Source organism: Glossina fuscipes, unplaced genomic scaffold (genome assembly GCF_014805625.2).
Source record: "Glossina fuscipes isolate IAEA_lab_2018 unplaced genomic scaffold, Yale_Gfus_2 27, whole genome shotgun sequence".
NCBI lineage: Eukaryota > Metazoa > Arthropoda > Insecta > Diptera > Glossinidae > Glossina > Glossina fuscipes.
In genome coordinates this window covers 8024573-8049347 of record NW_023998422.1, presented here as the reverse complement: position 1 = coordinate 8049347, position 24775 = coordinate 8024573, and the positions used below count along the sequence as shown (strand labels likewise).

Sequence of the window (24775 nt, the reverse complement as noted above, 5' to 3'; positions counted from 1 at the left end):
TTCATGCTTGGCTTGAAATTGCAAAGAAATTCTTTCACATTTCACATATCTATATAGAATCTTCCCTTGTTTCTTACAAGGGAATATAATACATTCATCTGCTTGCATCGTGCATTCTCCTTACAGGTAACAATTATTATTCTAGGAACTCATTTCAAGGTACTTCACCTTTACATACATTTACTGATTTTAATAATATTGTAACGTAAACTATTTTTTTTTTGTCATTTTTATGTTATTTGTTGAAATTCTTTTGAGATTAACTTCGTACTGTTGAGAGAATAGTATAGGCTTTCTTTACAGTTCTCTTAGGAGATCTATTTCCAAATTACTTTAGAGGAACTTATAATTACAACGCTTTAATTCTCTTTTCGGTGTTGTCCGTTGGAATATTAGTCTAAATTAGAAGCGACAGGTGTGCACCTTTGCAAGCAGGTTACCTTGACCTAAATTCATTGCGACATTTTCGCTCTAATCCCTTTTTCCGCTAAATTGATGTTTTCACAAGTCGCATAAATGGATGAGACAAGTCAAGCATCATGATTGTATCTATGCTTTTTCCTTTATTCGATAATCAACCAGCTTTCGTGGAAAACTCAAATCATCAAATATGGCATTTTCGTAATAACATGTTGCCGCAGAGAGAGAGAGAGAGAGTTAATCATCAGTTAAGCGAGACGTCATTGCATATCGCATTGAAATTGAAACGTGTTGCCGTGAGATAATAAGAAAAATAATTTTTTTTTTTTTTTCTAAATTTTTGGTTTTTCTCGCTATTATGTCGCAAAGTAAAAGTCGTGTAGAAAGTTGCTACGCATTGTTTTCTTTTTCTTTTCGGAAGACGTATTTGAGGCATTGTTTACGAAAAGTATGCATAGGAAAAAGATCACACACAAGATAGATAGATAAATAGGCAGCTGCTTGAGAAATGAACATTAACGCCTATTCATTTCCGTACCCATAAATGAAATATGCATAAGTACGCAAGCGTAAGTAATTCTATGAAGTACCCATGTACAGCGATACCGCGAAATGTTAACAAAGACGGAATCGTTGCGAATATTATGAAGATTGAGGAAAATTTTTAGTTAAAAATTGTTTTGAAAATCGTTTGTTGCAAATATTTTAACTACACGATATATCGCTTGTGTTTGATACTTGAATGGCTTTAATTCTTCGCAAGAGTTTTATGAGATTGAGGCGATAGGCCGCAGGCTCTTGTTAGCAAACTCAATTTCAATCCTTAATATAGAATAATGCCATCACATAGTAGTAGTAGCATTGCATTTTCTCTTAATGGCTCTAAAATGATCCAAATTTTTACACCTAAGGCGAATACTATTTACTTCCCTTGCTATAAGTAAACTTGAGGCACTTTTAGTCCGTTGCTGTGTGCGTTGACGTTGCTTGAAGGTCCATCACAGCTGGGAGTGTCGGAATGTTTGCTCTTTTGTCAAAACGCATTAACTGTAGGTTCATGGCACAAGGATGATTAATATTTGACCCTGTGATTCAAATTCATATCTCATTTCCGTAAGTGTACGCGTACTCTTGTCGAATTAGAGTCGCCACCGGTAAAAAAACCATTAAACGTTTTTCGGAAAAAATCCTAATGCCACGACGACTAAAGAGAACATCGCCTTCTGCGGAAAATCTTCGGTCACAAAATGACGCAATTTTGATGAAAGATCCCCTAGGATCAAATAGCCAAAGAAAATGCCTTTGAAGAGATGCTTTCTGCTATTGTGGAAGATGTTTTTGTTCTATATAAAAAGACTGTAAGACAACTTCACGTCTGTGCTATTAATCAACCTGTTATGCTAATGAAGAGAGAGAGAGAGAGAGAGAAAAAGAGAAACTCTAGCATTTTATGCCGTTTCGCAAGTTCATTGCTGCGTGGGACAATTGACAAAATTATCTCATTTGTATAAGTCTTCCATTTTTGATAAATGTAAAGAAATTAATGTTTTGAACTTTTTAGATCAAAAAAAAGAAATTATTAATATATATAGATAAAGAAATATTCCATGCAAACATATATGTATGTATGTATATACATATAAAAAAAAAAAAAGAAGTAATCATTTAATAAAAACCACCAACACTAACCGATTCGTTTGACATGAACATCGCGATTGAATGATACACGCGGACCACCATTTATGGTAGCATGCGTTGCTATTTGCGGTGATGCGGTTGGTGTTGGAGCAGATGTGTGGGTCGCTTGAAGTGTTTTCGCTGGCAGTGATGATGTCGACGATGATGATGGCGGCATTGTCATTGATGGCACGGTAGTAGAATTCGAATTTCTTGTTGATGTTGTTTGTGTTGTTATTGGCGTTGTTGTTGTCGTTGTTGTTGTTACCGTATTATCAGCCAAAGAGGATTTCATTAATCTTTGGTTTTGCACAGCCATTGCAAATTTTAATTATTTATTTATTTATTTTTTTTTTTTATATTTATTTTACAATTCAATAGCAATGCGACTAACAGGTGATTTTAATAAAAAATTTGCATTTTTTTTTTTTTTTGCTTAACGATTTTATTAAATTTTTTTATCTAATTTTCTTCTACTCTCACTCTTATGAAATTTTATAAAATATATTTGTTTTGTTTTTTTAATTTTTTTTTTTTTTTTTTTTGTGGATATTATTTATGCTGAAGCGAGAGGTAGGCTGAAATTTAAAAAAATAAATTTCTGCTTTAGCATTAAATTGAAATTAATTTCATATAAAAATGAAATTGATTTTAATTTGTTTTTTTTTTTTATTTTTTTTTATTTTTTTTTTAGTGCATTTAGTCAGAGCTATTTGTAATTATGGTTAACAACGATTAGAATAAAGATATGTGTGACTACGCAAAGGTAAAAGAGACAGAGAGAAGAGCGAACGAATGTATATTGTTATGAGTGAGTAATTGCTCTGCATACTGGATTTTATTGTTATGTTATTTTATTATTTTTTATTATTAATTCCTTTGAAATAATTAATTAATTGCAGTGAAAAAGTTATTTTATGTTGTTGTTTGGTTGTTCTTTGTTTTTTTATTATTATTATTATTATTATTATTACTATTAAATTGTTATATAAATTAATCATGAAAAATGAAAGCGCCACGCCAGTCACATATGATCGCTATCGAAAGGAAGAATCAAAACATAGTTCAACTATTTTTCAATTCTTAAGTTAGGAAAGATTGTACAGTAAATCTCAGTAAAAGTTAAGTAATATCGTCTATATAATCATTTGCAAGTTGAGTGTTATACGACATGAGTGGTATTTCTGCGCAAGAATCTGTAGACAAAGATGACGTATACAAGCTACTTCCAAAGATAGACGTCGATTAATAACAGCGTCAAAAACCATCAAGAAGTAAAGGCTTCTAAATCTATTCTAAATACAGGGCAAAATTTGCTTTAAAGTGTAGTGTCTTGCCGACTGAATGTTGTTGTTACTCTAGAAGAAAAGTGATCATCAAAACGGGTAAGAGCTTAATAAACTAGAATAATAATGCCTAAATGCCTAAAAGAAATTGGAAGCAAGAAGTACTTGATTGATGTGCACGCAAATGCTCGGCCATGACCTGCAAAAAAACAAATGCAGGAATATTTGAAGCACGCACATCCTGCTGTCACCAGATATTGCGCCTTCTAAGTAAAGCTAGTTTCACTCGAGGTCTTATCCTCTTCTCAAGCAGAGCCCCCGCTCAGATGTCGATACCAAAGACAGGATAATCCCACAAAACAAACCATTCATGCGGACAGACGGCTCTGTTCTGTCTGATGTCTTGCCCTGTTTTTAAGCAGAACTGCCGCTCAGATGACGGTACCAAAGAATGGATAACTCCAAAAAACCGAATCGTTCTTGAGGACAGACGGCCCTTTTCTGTCCATAAACGGGCTAAAGTGCTTATGTCTTGTCGGCAGCGCCTTTCGCAATGATGGATTTACGTATATAAAGATTCCGTCAGCCTTAGGAAAACATGGGTGCCAAAGCTTTCGAACAATTGAATGCTTTTCCATTCTTGTGCAAGAAAAGTCGTTCCCTTATCGAAAGTTACGTTGCTTTAGGGTTTCCCTAACTTAACCGTTCAGTATCGTGGTTGGGTATGTTTTAAACTACTTCTGATTTTCATTATAGAATCAATTGTAAACTTCGACTTTTAGGCCGAAAATTCTTCTCTTTAACGTTGTTTTAAGGAATTACTTTTCTTGCTTCCGTTCTTTTCAAAAAAAAAAAAAAAAAAAAAAAACCTTAATATCATATTAGACAGATACGACTACACTTTACCATTTATTTTTCTTTCCATACTTGCTGTTTGCATAGCATCTAGCAAAAATCTCTAGAATTCAAGTTTTCTTTTTCTTCTAACTCTTTCTTATTGCATAATTGATTTATGATATTTTACAACTTTACTTCATAAACTATGAAGGTAAAAACCACAGATAATTAGTGCTAAAAAAAATGATTCATGTGGTGCTGTTGTTTGCTTTATACTTTCTTGGAATATGAAATGAAAGCGTAACATGAAAGTTTTCTTATGTCAAACTTTATTCCGACTTAAGATTGTTTGCCTTTCGAAATATTTGAAAGAAAGAACTACAAAGTCTTCTATGTCTTTTTGTTAGCCAACATTGCTTTTATAGTCGTCACTGAAGGACGAGAGATATACTCATTTTGTGAACGCGTTTGCAACTCCGAAAAGCAATCTTCAGAGACATCAGAAAGTATATATCCTTTTAATCGGCATCAAATTCTAAATCGACTTGAGGATGTTAGTCCGCCAAGCCGTGTTCTGAGCTCTCTCTTGGCCGCAAAAATGAAGCTGTCGACTTCAACTTGAGCAGCAATATTTTGGTAATTCTTGTTCGCAGATTGCTATTGAAAATGGGCCAAATCGGTTAAAAGACAAGCCCACAGCGTCACATAAATTGGGAAAGCAGTAAGAAATTGGTTTCTTCCTCATTACTCGTAAAGTAAAATTTTTGCAAAAATTTGTACGCATATTCGGTAGGTGTCGCTGTAAGCTCTGTAGAAATATCGAAAAAGTTGACCACGCCTGCTCAAAATTATAGTGCAGCAAAATCTAATTTTTTTTCAATGCCGAAACAAGTTTCCAAAAAGCTTTAGAACGCACCTAAACATATCCATCTATCCGTCTGCGCAAGTATGTAGTATTTGTGGTAAATATTCGCCCGTTCGCAAAACTAAAGCTATCGCCTATAAATTGGTAAAAGAATTTCGAAATAACACAAACTTTTCAAAGGACACGCCTATAAGACCCACACGTCTATGCGATAAAAATTGCGACCATACTTGCTTCCCGTGTTTTTTGCTTGTTACACATACAGGTATAAGTCCTACACCATATATATATGCACTTTTTGTCTGAAAATGGAAAAAAAATCACCGCGCCCACCACATATCACCGAGAGTGAAAACAGTCACATAATATAGAGAAAGAAAATTTAGTTTTTTCCCCTTTTTTTTTAATCAGGGATGAGCATAAAAGATTCGGTCAACACTAAATATAATTCTCTTAGTTGCTTCTCTTTGAGTGCTTAGTTTAATAAAATTAGTTACGCGAGACTATAGTAAGGCAATAGAAGATTCCTCTGCTAAAAAAACACTAATACCTTACCTTAATTACCAAAAGTTTCCAGCCCCTTAAGTAGAATCATATCTATAGTAAAGAATATTGCTCGCTACTTTTAAGTGGAATTGCACTCCTAAGTATTTTCAGAGAGAGAGAAAGAGAGAGAGAGAGAGAGAGAGAGAGAAAGAGAGAGAGAGAGAGAGAAAGAAAGAATAGTGAAAATGGCTGACTCACTTTGAATTAAATCAAAATTCTTAAAATCTTCTACTAATAGTCAATTACTACTCAAATCATGTTGAAATTCACGAGGTGTCGGCATTACTGTGCAGCTTTATAAGCTTGCTCCTCCTCACTAAACCAAAATGTTCCCAACAATAAGAGAGTCTGTGTTATGCAAACACTCTCGAGACTAAACTACGAAAGTTTCACTGAATTTCTCAGCGAAAATGAATTACTTCTTGGGGAATGTGGTTCACGTATAGTAAACAGATAATCATCTGACTATCGAAAATGAGGCATTAATTCAGTTTATAGTTTTTCACAAGTTGCAATTATTTTCGCTGGCTCGTATCTCGTAAATTGTTGAGTAATTAAAATTTTTATTTTACGATTTTGTTTATCTCAAGTTCGCATTTTCGCACATTAACTATTACTACAAGCACACAACTACACTGTTGTTAGTTAATTAATAATCTTTTTTTAAAAAAAAAAAAGCGACAGTCACGGTTTGTTTTACTCTCATATATCAGACAGTTAATTTTTCGGAAAAGTATTCACAAAACATGTTTTGTTTAACGTTAAAAGAGGAAATAATACCGATCGGCTTGTTGAAAAGAAAACTTTATGAAGAAAAGCGTATATGAGTTTTTATGTTTATTTACTTTGCGGATCGTAAATGATGATCATTTGTAACTAAAGACGTCAAAGCATTTAATTTTGAAATTTTCAAGATTTTTTATTGCCTCACCCTTAATTAGCCGTTATAGCCATTGTATGTTATAACCAACTGGGTGTGTACGGCAGTAGTCAACTTTTTTTTAGAAACCTGTAACAAATTTATGATTCTTCTGCGTTTAAATTCTGACAACTGTGAAAAGTGTTGACAGGTAGGCAAACGGATCTGCTTAATGAACTGATACCTATATAGATTATGGTGTTGTTCATTAAAAGAAAGAAATAAACAAAAAAAAATATAAAAAAAAAAAAAACACAAAACAAAAGCATAGACATCATGTCTTTAACCTTTTCTTAGGAATGTTTACTATAACGATATATATATATATATATATATGTATGTGCTCGTTTATGCATATGTTATGCATACATGCACATATATACATATATATTTATATTTATATGTTTATATGTAATTTAGAACATTTACATAAATATATTCAAGGCAACAAGGTTTCACGTAATCAACAATTTTTATATATATATACGTATATATATATATATAGTTTTTTTTTTTCGTTATTCTTGTTTTGATTGCAGTTTATATGAAATAACACAAGAACGCAACACAAATCACCCTGAGTATGACTGGCGGTCATATACAAAATAAACCTAGTCTCAAACAGTATAAATAGTATGACTTTATTCGCAAACAAACAACGACAACAAACTATATAGCTAAATACATTAGAAATCTATCTATATGTATATAAATATATGCATGTATGAGTATATGTTTATGAACATAGTTTGCTTAAAGGTTGACATAAATAAAGAGTGAATTGTGACCAGACTTGTCTTGTATCGAATTTATGAGGGATTAAACCAGAGCACGTATAAAACTGAACGAACCTCAAGCAAAAATGCTCAATAACAAGGTTTTAAATATTAGTACAAGAAAAACAATTTTATTTTTCTTTCTTTTGTTGTCAGAAAATTTAAAAAGTATTTTAAAGGCAAAAAAAAAAAAGAAAAAAAAATCAAGAAAAATATTTCAAATTTGTTGCTTAACAAAGTGACCACTATTTACTAAATTTGTATTGCATGTGTATGTGTAAGTGTGTTTGTATTTGTTGATTTAGTTTATAAATTGTTTTTCTAATTTTTTTTTTACTTTTTTTATTTTTTTTTTATATTTAAACCTGTCTTAACATTCTTTTCAACGCTTTTTAGTAGTTTGGCTTAAGAACATGACATATTTTTGGGAGCGGCCCCGAAAAGAACATTCTAATCCATTGTTGTTGAAGGGGAGCATTTCATTCGTTTGTTCATTTTTTGTTGTTTTATTTTTAATTTTTTTTTTTTTTTTTTTTTGCTGCTGCATTATTATCATTATTATTATTGTTCTTGTTGAGAGCCTACCGCAATCACTCACAAAAGCACAAGCACAAACACGCAAACACACATACATACTTTTATATCTATTATTATGATTTTGTGGAATTCAATTTTCTGAAATGAAAAAAAAAAAAAAAGAAGAAAATATTGCTCCAAGTGCTGATTTGTTTGTGATTTTAATTTGTTTATTTATTTATTTTTTTTTTTTTTTTTCTTTGTTTCTCGAAATATTTTTATTCGCTACAACAGGTAGATGGGTAATGGAATGCCGACATTTATAAGCACAAATATGCACAACTCATAAACTATAAGATCGATAAAGACCCAGATTATATATATTTATATAAAGTCCGAAGATCTGCTTTCCGGGTCAGGTTAAGGATATTTTTTGCTATTGTTATCATTATTAGGCATTGAATAAATTCGATGGCAAAAGTTTCCAGCCTTTCGCTTCTTCGCAGCAAGACAATTTCCTGTGACCTTACAAGCCAAGTTGTGGCTGCAAAAAAATTTATTTGCTTTCTTGTTCAGCCATTACTCCATCACTCGAAATCTACTCCCCCTCTACTAATAGTCCATATATTTCCATGTGAGTAGGTCCTTCCGGTCTATTCGTTTAGCAACTTCCAGTTTAAGACTTAAGGTTTAAATCAACGCAAAAGACTGCTTTTGGCTAATCGTAAAGGCAACAAAATATGGATTCAAAGGCTGCCGGATAACTTATATTATATGAAATTTGATTCTGCGGCCTTTGAGTTGTTAGCCGACATGCTTTGCCTACCCGGCTACTCGTGAGGATAATAATTTATTGACAACAAACGAAGGAAAATGAAGTCTTTACTTCAAATAGTCTCCAACACTGAAACAAAAATCAATATTTTTATATTCTTCGCCGTGTTTCGTTAGACAAAGTTATGTATATTAAGTGATTTTTATCCTTTAAATTTGTAATTTATGGCAGAACCCCTTACAATTCTGAATGGATCGTAGGCGGTGTGGGTTGAGATAGGCTCAGGGACCAGGAGTCCGTTTGAATAGTGAAATAAATATAATGTCCGTTCGGCTAATTAAATGAGGGGCATGTGTGTGCACTTTCTTCGGTGTAACCGTCCTAGAAGAGCGAGAACCCCTCCCTCATCTCACGAACGAGCAAGCTCAGCTATAGCACGTGCTCATGACTCGTAGGACTCCATTCCTCTTCCAGTGATGCTGCAAGGTTGCCCTAAATTTTATTTAAATAACAGAACAGAGGGCAAAGTCTTACTACTGCATTGGTTAAGTTAAAGGTGGGGCGCTTCCGCAAAAGTGGCGTCAAACTACACTATTACACACAAATAAAACTGATAGACACACACATATCTAAGTATGCCTCGGGTCAAGTAATGCCATAATCAAAAAAAAAAAATTTTTTTAATGCTCACTATATGCCTCCCCTCAAATATTAATACTCCAACCATTACCTCCTTGCCTTCAGAAAAATTCCATTTCAAATTGTTAAAAAAAAAACACTTTTTTACATAGATTTCCTCATTAGAATTTCTCTCTTGTCTGGCTGTTTGTCATAGTAGTCGCAGAAACGTAACAATATTAACAACTTTCAATATCAGATAATCAGTTTGAAAGGACTGCAACAACATGATTTAAAGAAGATAAATAAATAGTAAGGAATTTGTTTTTCTTTTTTTGCTCATTTTATTAAAATTTTATTTAGTAACATTTTTTTTTTTTAACTACAAGCATTCGTATTTTCAAGCTGGGGCAAGTGCAATGACAAAATTATTATGTCTGCATATCGGGAGGAAGCATGGAATGATTGCAAAAAAAAAAATTTCCTGCTGAGTTTTATGAGTTTATTATTGTATTTTTGTCATATAAATACTGTCATTGTCCTGTGACGTTAACAGAATTTTTTAAATTATTTTTATAGCAAAAGTAAAGACCTTCAACTTTAAATGCCATTCTGTTGTTCTTGATGATGTTAGTTCACTTGTATATATATATATATATATATATATATATCTATATATATGGCGAATGTTAAAACACAAATTCCCACCTAAATCCCAACCAATAATCAGACAATTAGTAATTTCTGAGAATAAAACATAAAAAAAAAAAAAAAAAAAAAAAAAATGGTAAAAAACATTTAGAATGAATCTGTTAACGACGATGGTGGAATGGTTGAATAAGTGGTGGTTATGTGTCGCGCTTAGCTCCATTTCCTTATAACGTAAAACTCTATTTCTTCTTCGCTCAGCTCGTTTTTTTTTTTGTTTTTTTTTTTTGCAACAATATCGAGAGCACAGCATCATTACGATCATTATTTGAGGTTAAACTAAATTAGTTTAGCTTTTTCGTTGTTATTGTTGCTGCTATAGTATATAAAAAGTGTCGATCGAACGGTCGTAGGCAGATTGGCCAGTCGGTTTATCTTATGTGATGTTGATGATGCCTAAGCATAGATATCGAAATGCAATTAACTGCAAATTTGTGCATTTGTATGCGCGTCAGCCACATAGAGAAATATAGCGGCAAGTGCAACAAATACTATACAATGCATTATATACATATATACATACATATAGATAAACATATACACACATATATCGATGTGCCTCGGAAATGTCAGAAAATACAAAACAATTTTTTGAATGACTTGAACTTAAAACGTAATATATTTTCGGAATGTAAACGCCGCCGCCGCCGCGGTCGCGGTCGCAACCGAGCTCAAAGCATTGCTGCTAACGTTGCTTTAGTGAGTAGAGTGAATCTAAAGTAAAAACTATTTGGGATTTTCCACACAATTTCTATATGGGAAGGAAGAAGGGCTTGTCGTTTAACTCTTTGTTATTGTTCTGCTATTGCTCTACTGCTGTATGCTGCTATGGCTGTTGTTGTTATTATTATTATTGTTGTAATTTTTTTTTTTTTTTATTGCTCTTCTAAATGTACAAGTAAGTACCGAGCAAAAATACCATTTAAAACAAATTGTAATTTTTCTATAGCATTTTTGTTTGTTTCGTTACTGTTCTGGTTTCCCTTTTGTTCTTTAAAAGGTTGTCATGGTGGTCACATCACTTGCTGTGTTGTGTTGGTTTTTGTGTCGATTTTAACAAATTAACTTTCATTACTTTGTGTATGTTTGTGTATGTATGTATGTATGTATGTTTGTATGTATGTATATGTATAAATTTTGTTGTGAAGTTCTATTCTAGTCATCTTGTGGTGTGTATTGTTGTGTGTCTTCAGTAACGTCTTTTGTTTGCCTTTTTATGATTTCGTTTTCATTTGAAAGCTTTATAACAAAAAGCGTAGTTTTTTTTTTTTGTTTTTTTTTTATTATTTTTCTTTCGCTTTGGTTTATAGACAGGCACAAGGGCCACCAGCACGTTAAGCATACCATACGCGATATATAAAGTGATGAGTTTTATTATTTTCATTTTTAGCTTGTAGGCGTTTAGCTTTTATTGTTTTATTCGTATTTCTATCGTTGAACTTCGAGGGTCATCAGTAAAGTAGCCACACGCCTTTTTCTCTTCGTTTGTGTTATGCTCTTTTTTTTTTTTCTTGTGCATTGTTTTCTGCTACATTGCGTTAGCAAAAGGAACGCACACGTTTCATTTTTTATATCTACATTTTTATTTTATGTTTATTCAAAAGAAAATGATATTGCTTTGTATGTACATGATATTGCTTATGTATATATATATATATATATCGAGCTATTAACATTTATAACAAAATAATTGCAAAAAATTAAGTTGCAATGCTACAAATTCATGTCACGGGGGGGCGGGCCGGCTCCTTCTCACCTCCCCGGAATATCATTTCATTTACCCAAATCGCAAAATGGGAAAACAACAGTTATTTTGGTCGAAGATAACAACAATTTAACGATATATCAATGGGTTATATATACTTCCACGCCTCCGTGGGCGGTCAGGCCTATGACAGTACTGACAATAAAACGTTCCAAATTTACTTATGCCGACGGCAAAAAGACTGAGTTTTCATAGGCGTTTCCTCGCTTGCTTCCTTCCTGCTGAAAGGCTAGGCGCGGCGATATAAGCTTTGTAAATTTCTCTCTTATAATGAACAAACTCAAGGAATCTTTGGCTTTGCAAAATTATACCTTTTTATTAAGGACCTTCATAAGCTTTTTTTACTTGTTCAGCTCAAAGAAAACTAATGCAGCTGTTTGACGTAATAGAAAGAAAATGTTTTTTTTTAATTCATCGCTATTAACAATAAGTGAAGCTCCTGGTTCTAATAAATAACATTTTCGTACGACTCAACTCAATAAACTTCTCTGAAGTTGGCTGATTGTCAAGCTTATTAATATCCTTTGGACGAATGAATTTCAATTAATGTAAGCCACGTTATGAAATATAGATATAAGGGTCGATATAAAAAATATTTGCGTTTTTTTCCGCGGTTTTGAGCTCCTTCTTGAAGCCTGCTCTTCTCAAAATGATTCCAATCCTATAAGTGACTAATGGTTAGTGCCTCCTCTATTCCTGACAATATCTAAACTTTCGGAAAGAAATCGAGCAAGCCGCTCTTGACTTCTTCCTTTCCTTGCAGTACAAATTTTTCAACAGGTGTTTGCTTGTTTCCCAATTTTTTGCTGGCGAAGAAGCATCACGCAGCGTATTTCTTTGGTTATTTCATCCATTTTCAAATCAAGATAACTTTTTAGACGAACAATACATGCTCGTTTGAAACAATCGTGTAACTCTTGCCCAAAATATATAGGCACCAACTATGTTAACACCAACTCGCAGAAAAACACGCAAAGACTTTTTATATGACTTTACCTTTACATATATATTGGGCCGAAGGGGACCATAGGTAGGGCAGGATGAAGAACGGTCCAGGGCTTAGGTTATGCCCGTTCGGTAAGGTAGGTTTCGTCCGCCCGCCTATAGAATATATGCATGCATATTCGTACATATATATATATATATATATATATATATATATATATATATATACATATATATGTATATAAGGATAAAGTACATGCATGTTTTTTTGAGTGTAATCGTCCGTGGAATGTCCGTGAGACAAAATTTGCAAAACCCCCTAAATCTTCCGAACTAGCTGGCTTGGCTATGGCACATAGAACAGTCTCTACAGCCTTCAATTCTCTTCAACTGGCACTGACGAGTGCCAATAATTGGGCAGACCAAGAGAACTTATAGACATGATAGTTGTTATACAAAAATTTCCTATATATATATATGTATATATATAAAATCGATTAATGTCAAGAATATTCTAAAGCAAAAAAGCAAAAAACTAACTGATAGATTAAGCATTCCCTAGATTATTAATGGTTCGAGCGAAGCATTCATGAGTCAAATTTTAAAGAATATAAATAATAAACAAGTAGTTATGACGAATGCCTGCTTGACTTGATAAGTAGAACTTAGAAAGTCAAATAAATGAGTTTCATGTTCATCCCTTAAAGCTTAAAGCTTGAACCCAAATTGCATGCCAAGATTTATTTACTTGAGTTGATATTAATACAGAAGTTTTATTATTAATGAGAATTGTTGTTTAATTCTAGGTATTATGTAACAGTAATTAGTTAATAAAATTCGCACATCAATCATGTTTGCTACAAGGTTTGCTTTCAAGTTTTTTTTTTTTGGCAATTTTTGTGTTTTTCGTTTTTTTTTTTTTTTTTTTTTTTTTTTTTTTTTTTTTTTTTTTTTTTGTTTACACAATAACACGGTTTACAGTTGAGAATTTATTGCTGTCGTTGATGAAAGTGAATTCAATGTGTTGTTTAACAAAAAAAAAAACAAATGATGAAATCGCTTCAAACAACACGATCTCTGATGCGTGATCTGTATGTTGAACAAATACTGCTTTGCCGTACAATTGCAAATGCGATAGAAAAAAAAAATGGTTTAAAATGTTTAGCATTTTAATAGATTTCGTTTATTCACAGCTTGATGCAGACCGATATGCAGGCATGCAAGCAGGCGTGTAAATGGATGGATGGATGGATGGGTGTGCTTGCACGTCAATAACAACATTATTATATGTTTAATTATTTAGTGTATGAGCATACAAATTACAACATTTCCGAAAAGTCGTAACTAAATTAGAATAATAAACTAACTCCTTATACAAGTCCTTTGTTTTTCTCGATCCCTATATAAAAAGTGTTTACAGATAGCCATAGATGAGAACACAAAACTCTTTACCAAGAATATAAAACAACTAGAGAAGTGTTTAAGGTTAAGGAATAGTGATTGTCCATTTCCCACTTTAACCCTTTTGAGAACGATGCGGCAAATTTTCGTAGAAATCGCTGCCGTTAAGCACTCAGGCAAATGTCATTAATGATTCGGAAACATTTTGCTTTACGTAATTTAGGCATGGAAAGTAAGAAAAAAACGCTTATCAGTTTTAAGAAATCCTATGCTTTTTAACATTAACAGTGTTAAGGAACAAATACTTCCAACAAGCTAAGTTTATCCCGGCTAGCTGATGCTCCAGCATTAGAGAAATTTACCGATCGCAAAGGGTTAAATACCATGATCACAAATAACATGGTGCACCGTCCAGGGTTTGCCTATCCTACTATTGCCCCCAATTTAATCTAATGCTCTAATGTTCGTTACAATGTAATGCTAATGCCATGGAATGCCACAGAGTATGAACCGCTTTCATAGAAAACCCGTAAAGAAATGAAGCGAAACGGAAATAAGGACCAATTCCTTCGGCATGGGAGGTTTAATCGGTGAGATGGACTAGTCAATAAGAAGCCATAATCAAATAGTGACGAAAATACTTTTCAACCAATAGTAAGTAATGCGTGATAGAAAAGGTCTCCGCGGTTTTTTAGTCTTCCTTTGAGTTTCTTTTTGTAGCCTACTCTTTTCAAATAATTCCCAACTCTCATGTGGTTGATGTTTAGTGCCTGCACTATTTCCTGATAGCATGCATGCCCGTCTTACTCTATCAGTTGCAAAATTTCATCGACTTTTTTAGTGAATGGCAAAGCATCACTTAATGTATCTCTTCAGATATTTCACTCATTTTCAAATGATTCCAACTTTTCACATGAACAAAGAATTTGAAAACCATCTTCACAAAAACTGTAAGCTGAAATGTCACCTTTCAAGCACTCGTTCAGTTGAGATCATCGTGTGCGTGTTGCCCTATACATAGGCATCAATATTGGCATCTAGTGGTAAAAAAAAACTGCGAGAACCTCTTATATTAGCCATCGGAAGGGGAAAGATGGAAAAATGCTTAGGTCTAAGTGAAACTAAAGAGGAACGATTTTCAAAATGCTTATCCCAATGTAGGTGTAACTGATAAAGATTCATTTACCTTTTGAGATGGAAATTTGTAGGTTTATAGGTGAACAGATAAACCAATAAACAAATAATTTGTCTTGATGAACGGATGAAGAGAGAGACCTCCTACACTGATAATTTCGTAATAAAGAAAACGAATTATAATAATCTTGGTTTTCCTTAGAGCTAAGGAAATTTTTGAAAATTCTTACACATCGGTATTTAATGTCAATTATAAAACCACAAAATGAAGAAAAGCAATCTTTTTTGTTATTTTTCATTTCCTATGAAAACAACATTTTGTTCTACAATTATTGTATATATAAAGCAGCAGAGAACAAATTACTTTATTTCTATAATAAAACATAAAAAAAAATTTAAAAAAAAAAAAAATGAAAACGAAAAACTGAAAACAAAAGACTTAAACCACAAACTCGCTGTTTTTGCTATGATTACTTCATTTTATATATCTATATATATATATATATATATGTATGTATGATTAACTTTTCAACAGAAAAAAATTCACTTTCGATATATTGTTGCAAAAGTTTTCGCTTTAGTGTTATTGTTGTTCTTTATTTTTTTTTATATTTTTTTATTTTTTTCTTGCACTTGAAGAAGAAAATCATGAGTAATTTTGTAACTTAAACTGAACAATTTACGCACTCTTAAGTGCTAAATTGCTTACAATAATGCTTTTCTGCTTTGTGTACTATAAACATATAAATAACTGGCTAAAAATAACAAACAAACAAACAAACAATCAACCTACAGTAACTAACCGTAGCCGCAATCTTTCGATTCATCTTGTCCTTACACAATAATACGGATACGTGTTTATAATACTAAATCTGACCTTTTTGTCTTTGATTTAAACACTCGTAAGTCTGGCCCTAAGAACGGATAATAATGATTATAATAATGTTAATATTATTTGTACTCTTTTTTTTTTATATTCATTTAAGAAAATTTATTATTTCAGATAATTTTTTAAAGAAATGATTCATTAATTAATTGAAAAGTTGGGGACGAATAATGAAAAGGTTAGCATTAGTTAATTCTAAATAACACAATGCAAAATTGAAATAGAGTCGCGTTAGTTTAGGATCGACTGTAAACGCTCGAGAGCGTGGTACGGTATAGAAAACTAACTAATATTCAAACTTACGCACGCATACACACCCTAAATAAAACGTCTACCTAATCAAGTCAATCATTTGGACCAGTGACCGTAGATGCAAGCAAAAGGAAGAGAATCATAAAAGAAAAGTTAAAAAAAAACAAAAAACACCAGCACATACAATGTAGCTTAAAGTGCTAAACTATTAAAAGAGCAACAACAAAGAGTAAATAAAACGTAGCTATAAACATCAATGCATATAGACTTATGAATTCAGACATCATCAGCATCAGCTAACATCTAGTAAATATTGGTTGGTTCTCATGTGACTTTATCAAAGGAAATCCAAAATAGTTGGGAGTGTTATGATGTTGTATTGTTGTTTGTTAGCGAATCAAGAAAGCGCCAAAACCAATCAAATAGCTGACTGACACAATGGTCACTTCACTTTCATAATCATCATGATGTACGCCGTAGCCATGGAAAGCCTTAAAACAAAACAACCTTTTAAGCTTCTATGGTGGGAGCGCAGTTTTTGCAAGAACACGAAAACACATAAAAAAAACCGCGCAAATATACGCATATGCACACATGCACACACCTAGGCACACATATGGATAAGCAGAAAAGCTCGAATCTCACTATTCGTAAACCTATAATTTTCAAAAAAAAAACTGAAAAAAAAAGAAAACGCGTGCGAGCCTTAGCGAATATGGAGAAAACTGCAAAGTTGTAAAAGCAGCCCAAAATAAAAACAGAGAACTGACAGCACACAGAGTGAATGCATTTGCAATGATGAAGTGTGATGAGATGAGCCGCCACCAACACCAACACCACCAACACCACCAACGCCACCAAAAGAGCGCTTATATATGTAGTCACTCGCATACAATATCTGTGCTCTGTATGTTTTATACGTTCTTTGTTATTGTTGTTGTATATCGCTAGCACGTACTCTAACCTTAAACTTGACGTTATTGTTGTTACTAACACGCCATATATATTCTTACCGCCGTCATCTTAAACGTCGGAGTTCTTTTTCTCCTTCTTCTGCTTCTTCTTGTTCTTCTTTTTTTTTTTTGTTTTATCGATGCCATACATATGATTGCTGCTACTTTGATTACAGCCACATGTCTATACGACAAGAATAACAACAACAACAACAACACAAACAATAATAACAAGACTCTTCAACTATATATGACTACAGTTGTGGCCTCGTGAGAGTCTTAGGTAAGTAGGTAAGCATTTAAATCGCTTTAAGCTATACTTTATGCTTATGCATGCATGTATGCATGTATGCCTCCTTGGCCTGGCTATCTTTCTGAACGTGGTTTGTTTGCAAACACATGCGTTACAATGCGTTTTTTTTTTACATATATTGTTATTGTTGTTGTTGTTGTTGTTGTTATTATTATTGTTTTCCTTTTCGCTAAAGGTGTAATAAACATAAAATTTGTGGCGCTCTGATTGCCTTTTTTGATGTTTCATTCTTCTCCTTTCCACTCTTCTAGTTGTTACTTCAACGCAACCTAACTAACTAACCATCCTTATCCTTATAACCCGGGAAAAAAAAAACGCAGTGGCAGAGACAATTGCATCTGCTTTATATATATTTGTCTTCTGTAATAAAAGCAAAAAAAAAAAAAAAAAAAGGAAACGGTAGGTAAAATTTTCACATTCGATTCGTTAGGGCTGTTTGTCGTTCATCCGCCCCTTGATTTCTTTAACTGCTACAAGAAGCCTAACAAATGATTAACTTATGCCAAAAGCCAAAAACGTATATAAATTTATTTTTTTTCCTTTTTTTTTTTGCATGAAAGTGAAATCTCTTTCTACACGTTAAGCAAGAATATTGTCTGCTAGTGCACACTAAAGGTTAAAGTTCATAAAAAACTGTATACTATCGAGGAAAATTGAAAGACAATGTAGAATAGAAAATTGTCTAAGAGATAGAAATATTGAAAATTTGTAAGGCGTTGGTTGGCTTAGTAAGATTTTCTCGCAAAGAAAGTTTATTTGTTTCCGGTAACCGTAAACGCAACCGCCGCCGCTTAAGTTGAATCTTTCGTACGTGCTTGTGAATTGAAGAAATGTTTTCAACTCACTTTCTCATATATATGTCACTTGATTATAATGACGGGATTGCGCTAATTTGATCAATAACGTGGGAAAAACTTTTCCGCTTTTCCAAGTTCCAACTTTAGTCTTCGAATATTTCTTTACCTATTTAACGTTTCATCTTCCATCGGATAACTAAGTCTAGCTTTTTGTTTCTCCTTACCTCTGCCTCAACTAAAAACACCTGCATTAGTCTACATTTCTGATCTGAGAGCATAGGTCGCCATAGTCGACAAAACTTTTATGTTTCCTACTCCTCCTCGCAATAAATTAGTTAGTTAGTAAGCATTTCTTGCATGCACTACTGTCTCAAGATAACTCGCTTTCGAGAGCTAAACTTTTCAAAGCACAGCAATAAAGGTCAAATGTCAAAGGTCGAAGGTCCCAGAAAGCCATTTTAGCTTCAAACGCAACATTTCAAAATTATGACAAGGGGTTATCAAGGGGTTTGAACTAACTCCCCACTTGAAGATTGCTTCTGCAATTATTCGCCGAGATCCGTTTTGGTGCGATTTGCTTTTCTAATTGCGGAGAACGTCTCTCTCCTGTTGAAAATGAATAAGAAAGTTATAGATTTCCATTTCCATTGAATAAAATGTTCACCTAAATCATCCGGTCATTGATTCCTAGAGGAGATATTGATTAAGAAAATATCTCCATTTGCTGGATTGATTAGGACCGTGTAACTAAGGTGTAGAGAATTTCGTCTCTTTCGATAGCTCGAACAAATTCTCGCATAAGAAATTGTTTTAATAATTCTAGATTGAAATGTTTAGATCTATTTTTCACTTTTCTTATCCTTATCCTTATTCTTATTCTTATACTATTTTCTTTTTTTTTTTTTGTTTTTCTTTTTGTTTGTTTTGACCATGAGGTCTCTCTCGCAACTTGATATTAACATATTTCATAATGAATTGTTTAAATGATACATTATTTCGTTCATTCATGATATCATTCCGATAGCAATGACAGATGATCAGATTATTATCTTTATTATTTGTGTATGTGTTTGTCTATAGAGATGTATATAATATAAACTGCATGCATAACATATCGATGCAAAAGAATTATTTTATGCATAACTATCCAATCATTTTGCATATAACCGGTCTTTAACCGCCACCACTTAGTCGTACACATAAGCACAAAAGGGAAATATTTCTTTTGCTATTGATGTTGTTGTTTTTTTGCATCTTGCATCTTGCTTCTTTTTTTTCCCCCATTTTTTCGTTTTTCCTTTCCTTTATCTGGTCAACTTTAATTAAACGTGCCGACTTTATGGTCTAAATAGACGATATAGCTATTGATAGATATTTTATGAATAGAAAACACAACACTCATTGATATAGGAACGAGATGCAGCGAGAGGAGACGAAAAAAGGAGCGAGCAAGCGTTAAGAGAATATATGAAAAAAAAAATAATAATCAAAAAAAAAACAAAGGTAAACGTAAAGGGAAACAGAAAGCTAATCACTAAAACAATGACAGATACATTGATAGTTGCAATGATAGGCCCAGACATAACATGGATTAATACCGTCATCGAGCGGTCTTAAGGTAGTTATACGCTATTCATATGCATGCCTATAAAGTATTTTTGTGTTTTATGCACAAAAACCTTAAAGAAACCAAAGAGCATAGATTCTGCCAATGCAATGCAAAGTGTGTAAAGGTGTTACCATTACATAAAACCTGTTCAAATCGTTAGTATTAATGGTATGGATATGATGCTGTTTGTTATTGTGATGGTGGTGGTGATGGTGATGGTGATGGTGGTGGTAGTGATGGTGGTGGATAGCCAGGCTTGGAAATGACAATAATGAAGAAAAACACATGTGTTCGCGGTCGTGACTGTAGGTTTAACCATCGATTTTTTTTTTTTTTGTTGCTTTCCTTCCTTTTTTAATCTTTAGATTATTAATCGCTTTAGCTCAAAGAGTTTAAAGCCGACCATTGACTTAATATATTGAAATTTAACAGAATCAAAGCACATCTTAAAAGAACGAAGGGCTGAACCAATTCTTATACCGCATCATAAGCAAAAAAGAAAAAAATAAATAAATAAATGTAAAAATCATACCATTGAACCATTCATTGTACATATTATATGTATATGTTTGGGTGTTTGCGTTTGTGCGCAAACATAAACATATGTTGCATCATTAGTTGAATGATTGCATACACACCTAATGTGCATAAGCATATGTGAATAGAGAATAAAAAAAATAAAAAAAAAAACAAAGTGCACAAAAACAAACCAAACAAACCAAAACAAAACAATTTAAAGAGCTGCCCATCCAACGTGTGTTTTCCCCCTAACACAACATACAACACAAACATATATTGCGCTGTTAAACGCTTTCAAGCGTAAACATATAAAAATTAGTATAAAGTAAAACGAAGCCGTAAAATTTGTTGCATAAAATACTTTTAGCTCGAAAAACCGAACAATTGCTCTTTGCTACGTTACGTACGCAATAGTTAGTTAGTTACTTACTTATCAGCATAATTCAGTCAAGTTGTGTAATCTATTAGAGAAAAAGTGAAACTGTATTATACGTACCGTAAATTATTGAAAACGCGAAGCGTGAATAATTAAATTTCCATCTGTGTATGTATAAGTGTGTGTGTGTGTGTGTGTGTGGGTGTGTATGTGTAAGTGAAAATTTATAATTAATCGCTTATAGCTTTCGCTAAATTCATAAAAATATTAATTGGAAGGCATTACAAGCGATCCTTTCTCATATATATATATATATATATATATATACATATATAATGCAAGCGAACTTAAGTCGCTTTCTCGCTAAATAGAAAAAATGTTTTCTATTTCATATCCAATGTTCTCAAGAAATCGTTATTTATGTGAGTTATTCCATCATTGCATGATTTCATCCAATAAAAAGTGCTTTCATCTCTTATCCGATCTGATGAATACGTCAATCGATCGTTCATATTTGTCACATATGTAATAGGCTCCCTGTGACCCTACTACCGAATCTACTGCATCTGTTACCGACGACAATATTGCTTCAAATAAATTTTTTTGCACTACCAGGATTTTGTTCCCCTAATATTTCCACATTTTTGTTGTACTTAATTGTGTCCACCACTTCAAAATGGGGATATACTCCTTTTTTGTTTGGAAGATTCAGCGAAACTATAAAGTATATATATATATACTTGATCAGCGTGAAATTCTGAATTGATTGAGCCTTGTTTGTCCGTTTGTGTAGTGTTTGTTGTTGGCACTCTCCTGGCCGGAAAAATGAAAACATCGAGTTCATATTTGGTAGAAAAACATGGAAAGTTTTTGCATGCATGTTGGCATTGGACCACATTTCCAATGATTCAATAAATCAGGTGTAGATGAAAGAAAAAGGACGAAAAAGTTTTTAGTTATTTTTATGGACTTGGAAAGATATTTACGCTTCACGCACGAGAATCCTTTCGATAAGGCCCGACGCTATTTGTGCTAGAAGGCAGAAGGACTTCCGGTAAGCTCACCTTTTAGTATAGCGGTCGATTCCGAATTAACCTTCTGGATTTTATCTAACCTTGTCTGTCCGTTTGTCCATTTTGTTTCATTGTTTTCAAGCGCAGAAAGTGCCACTCAACTGGAAACATCTGAAGTAGTATTTATCGACTTTGTACAAGAAAATCTATTCACTTAAGGCAATTTTAATCTTTTGGAGAACAACCAAAGATGTCTTCAAGTTATCCTAAAAGAAAACTTCAAGGCTTCTCTATGACAAGTCGTCTTTTGACAAAAAATAAAAAAATTAATCACAAAGCACGAAGTTCATCCTATCTATTGCCTATTCACTTGCGCCGCCTGATCCATTTTTCTAATGTTACATTGTATTGCCAAGTTCTTCATTTTACTTATTTGTCCTAACTTTTTTGAGTTATCAGAACGTTTTTGAATCAGATATATTACTATCACTATTATTAGCAGCAGTTTTGTCAGAGAAATTAATTCTAAGGTTTAAAACTTCTAAGGCTATGTCCGTCATTGGAAACTCGTATGCACTTAAGATTTGAACTCACGATCATTAAGTTGTTAGCCCAGATCCTTCGCCTACTCAGGCGGACAATACAAATCACTCAAGTCATTTTAAACACTGGCGTTAAGATGAGAATGTGCTTTCTTTATGCTATCACGCCTGTCCAAGAAAAACTCTTTCAGCGTTTCTTCACTTTCTAGTTTTTATACCCTACACCACTTGTGAGGCAAGGATATATTACAGTAGCAAGAGCAGCCTCGAACGCTTTGCTTTGGAAAGCTCATAAAATCCAATACTATTCTATCCTATAAGAGAAAAACTAAATTATTTATGACAAGCAGAAGCTTGTAATACTACGCTCTCTGCTTTACTGGCTGTGTGTCGTTTCGCGACTTATCCGCTTTGCCAGTCAGTTGGCAGTTGTTGGAGAAAGACAATTATTAGTTAGCTAAGTAAATATGGTGCGCGAAAAGAAAAATTTGTGTGGGCATGGCTCTGCACTCAGATTTATGGACTTATGGCCTTCCCTGCAAAAAATGAAAGCAGAAGCTAACACTAAACCCTTTCACCAGGATAAGTAGAGGTATGCTGAGAGAAATAGCAAAAATACTCTTCGTTTTTTAAAATCTCAGTCCGTTCGATATTCAATGTTAGCGCTCAGATTTATAAACTTATGGCTTTCCCTAGAAAAAATAAAAGAAGAAGCTAACACTAAATCCTTTCACCAGGATAAGTAGAGAAATTCTGAGAGGAATAGCAAAAATACTTTTCCTTTAAAACTCAGGTCCATTCTTTTCCTGGGCATTACATAGTCTCCGCATGATCAGCCAAGTAGATAAGAATCGTGACAACCAAATCAGTGTTCGCAGGTTAAAATTTTCGCGCGTTAGATTTTTAATGTGAAGTCGATAAAGCGTAACCCACTAGGCTGCGAGGTCCCTATCTCTTCTCTCGTTTCCTTCCGCACGTCAACGCGTTACACGAACAGCAGACATCACCTGAGTGATTCACAACACCAAAAAAAAAAAAATAACATTAGAAACAACAAAGCCAGGTTGTCCTTACTCGTTGCTGATAATATTTTCGACTGACCATCGAAAAAATCAATGAAAATGAAAAGTAAATCACAATAAAATATTTGTAAAATTAAATATAAAATTTATTTTTGCTTTATAATACCACCAAAAATTCCGAATAACTAACAAAATAAATCAAATGATTCATTGTAACGTAAATGGTAACACAACAACAAAAATATGAAATAAAAAAAAAAAAAAACACGCTTTACTTTTGCTAACATTAACTTAAGGCCTTAACAAGTTTCGATATAAAACAAATTACTAAATAAACATTTTTGAAACCTTGCACCTTTCACGCCTCCACGGAGACCGGGTCTATATATATATATATGTTACAATAGCTTTACCTATATAAAAATGAAATAAAAATTTTAAAAACAAAAGTAATAGAAAAAAAGTCTAAATGAAGTGTGCGATTAAAACCACCAAAAAAAATAGTTACTAAAAAAAAATACTTTTTTTTTTTTTTTTTTTTTTTTTTTTCTCTCTCTTTTCTTTTATAAATATATAAATAGTATTTTAAAAGCCTGTTTAACCTTCTAACACAATAAAGCCACCACCAACATAAGCGAGCGCGCGCGCGCGCGCACATATACACTGCAAACACACTTGCATACACATAGACTTAGATACGAATTTATGCTTAACACATGCTTAGCCTAACAGTTTTTATGGTGTTGCTGATGTTAACCAAGGCGTAAAATGACAAACGTTTAACGCCAAACACAAACACAAACATAAAACCGAAATGTTAACCATTTTGCACAAAGAGCGAGACATAGAGACAATCACACACACAATATACCGCAACATATACTGACGTTTATATTGCATCGATGTTTCCGCATCAGAATAAAAGACAAACAAACGCCACTTGTTTGATTCGTACTTGCATGAGTTTTTTTTCTTTGGTTTGCTTTGCTTTGCTTTGCTTTGCTTTTTATGTTACGTTATTGCGAGAAAAATTCAGAGACATAACAACGAGGCATTTATAAGGCCTTTAACTATAAATCATATCTTCTTTAGGTTTCTAGACTTTTAATGTTTTTTTAATTTAATTTAAATAAAGTAAAAAAAAAAAACAAAACCCATAAATAATAAAAATAAAAAGTAAATTGAAAAAAGGGGAAAAACAAGAGGTAATTACAATAATTTAAGCAGAAGGGAGCATATTTGGTTTGGGATAGCAACCCGCTCTTACTGATATATCCGCAAAAGTTTGACAGTTTAAGAATCGTC

The 24775-nt window shown here is 33.0% G+C and overlaps 1 protein-coding gene and 1 long non-coding RNA gene across 2 annotated transcripts in view; both read right to left on the bottom strand.

The window, feature by feature from the left end:
• Nucleotides 1-2566, bottom strand: part of LOC119635625 — an 87771-nt gene extending 85205 nt beyond the window's left edge. Inside the window, exon 1 of the mRNA XM_038030514.1 lies at nt 2110-2566. Within this exon, the coding sequence (XP_037886442.1) occupies nt 2110-2416 (307 nt within the window). The 5' untranslated portion in view covers nt 2417-2566. The remainder of the gene's footprint in view (nt 1-2109) is intronic.
• Nucleotides 2567-2622: 56 nt separating this feature from the next.
• Nucleotides 2623-24775, bottom strand: part of LOC119635626 — a 44845-nt gene continuing 22692 nt past the window's right edge. Inside the window, exon 2 of the long non-coding RNA XR_005247091.1 lies at nt 2623-2675. This is a non-coding gene — a long non-coding RNA (uncharacterized LOC119635626). The remainder of the gene's footprint in view (nt 2676-24775) is intronic.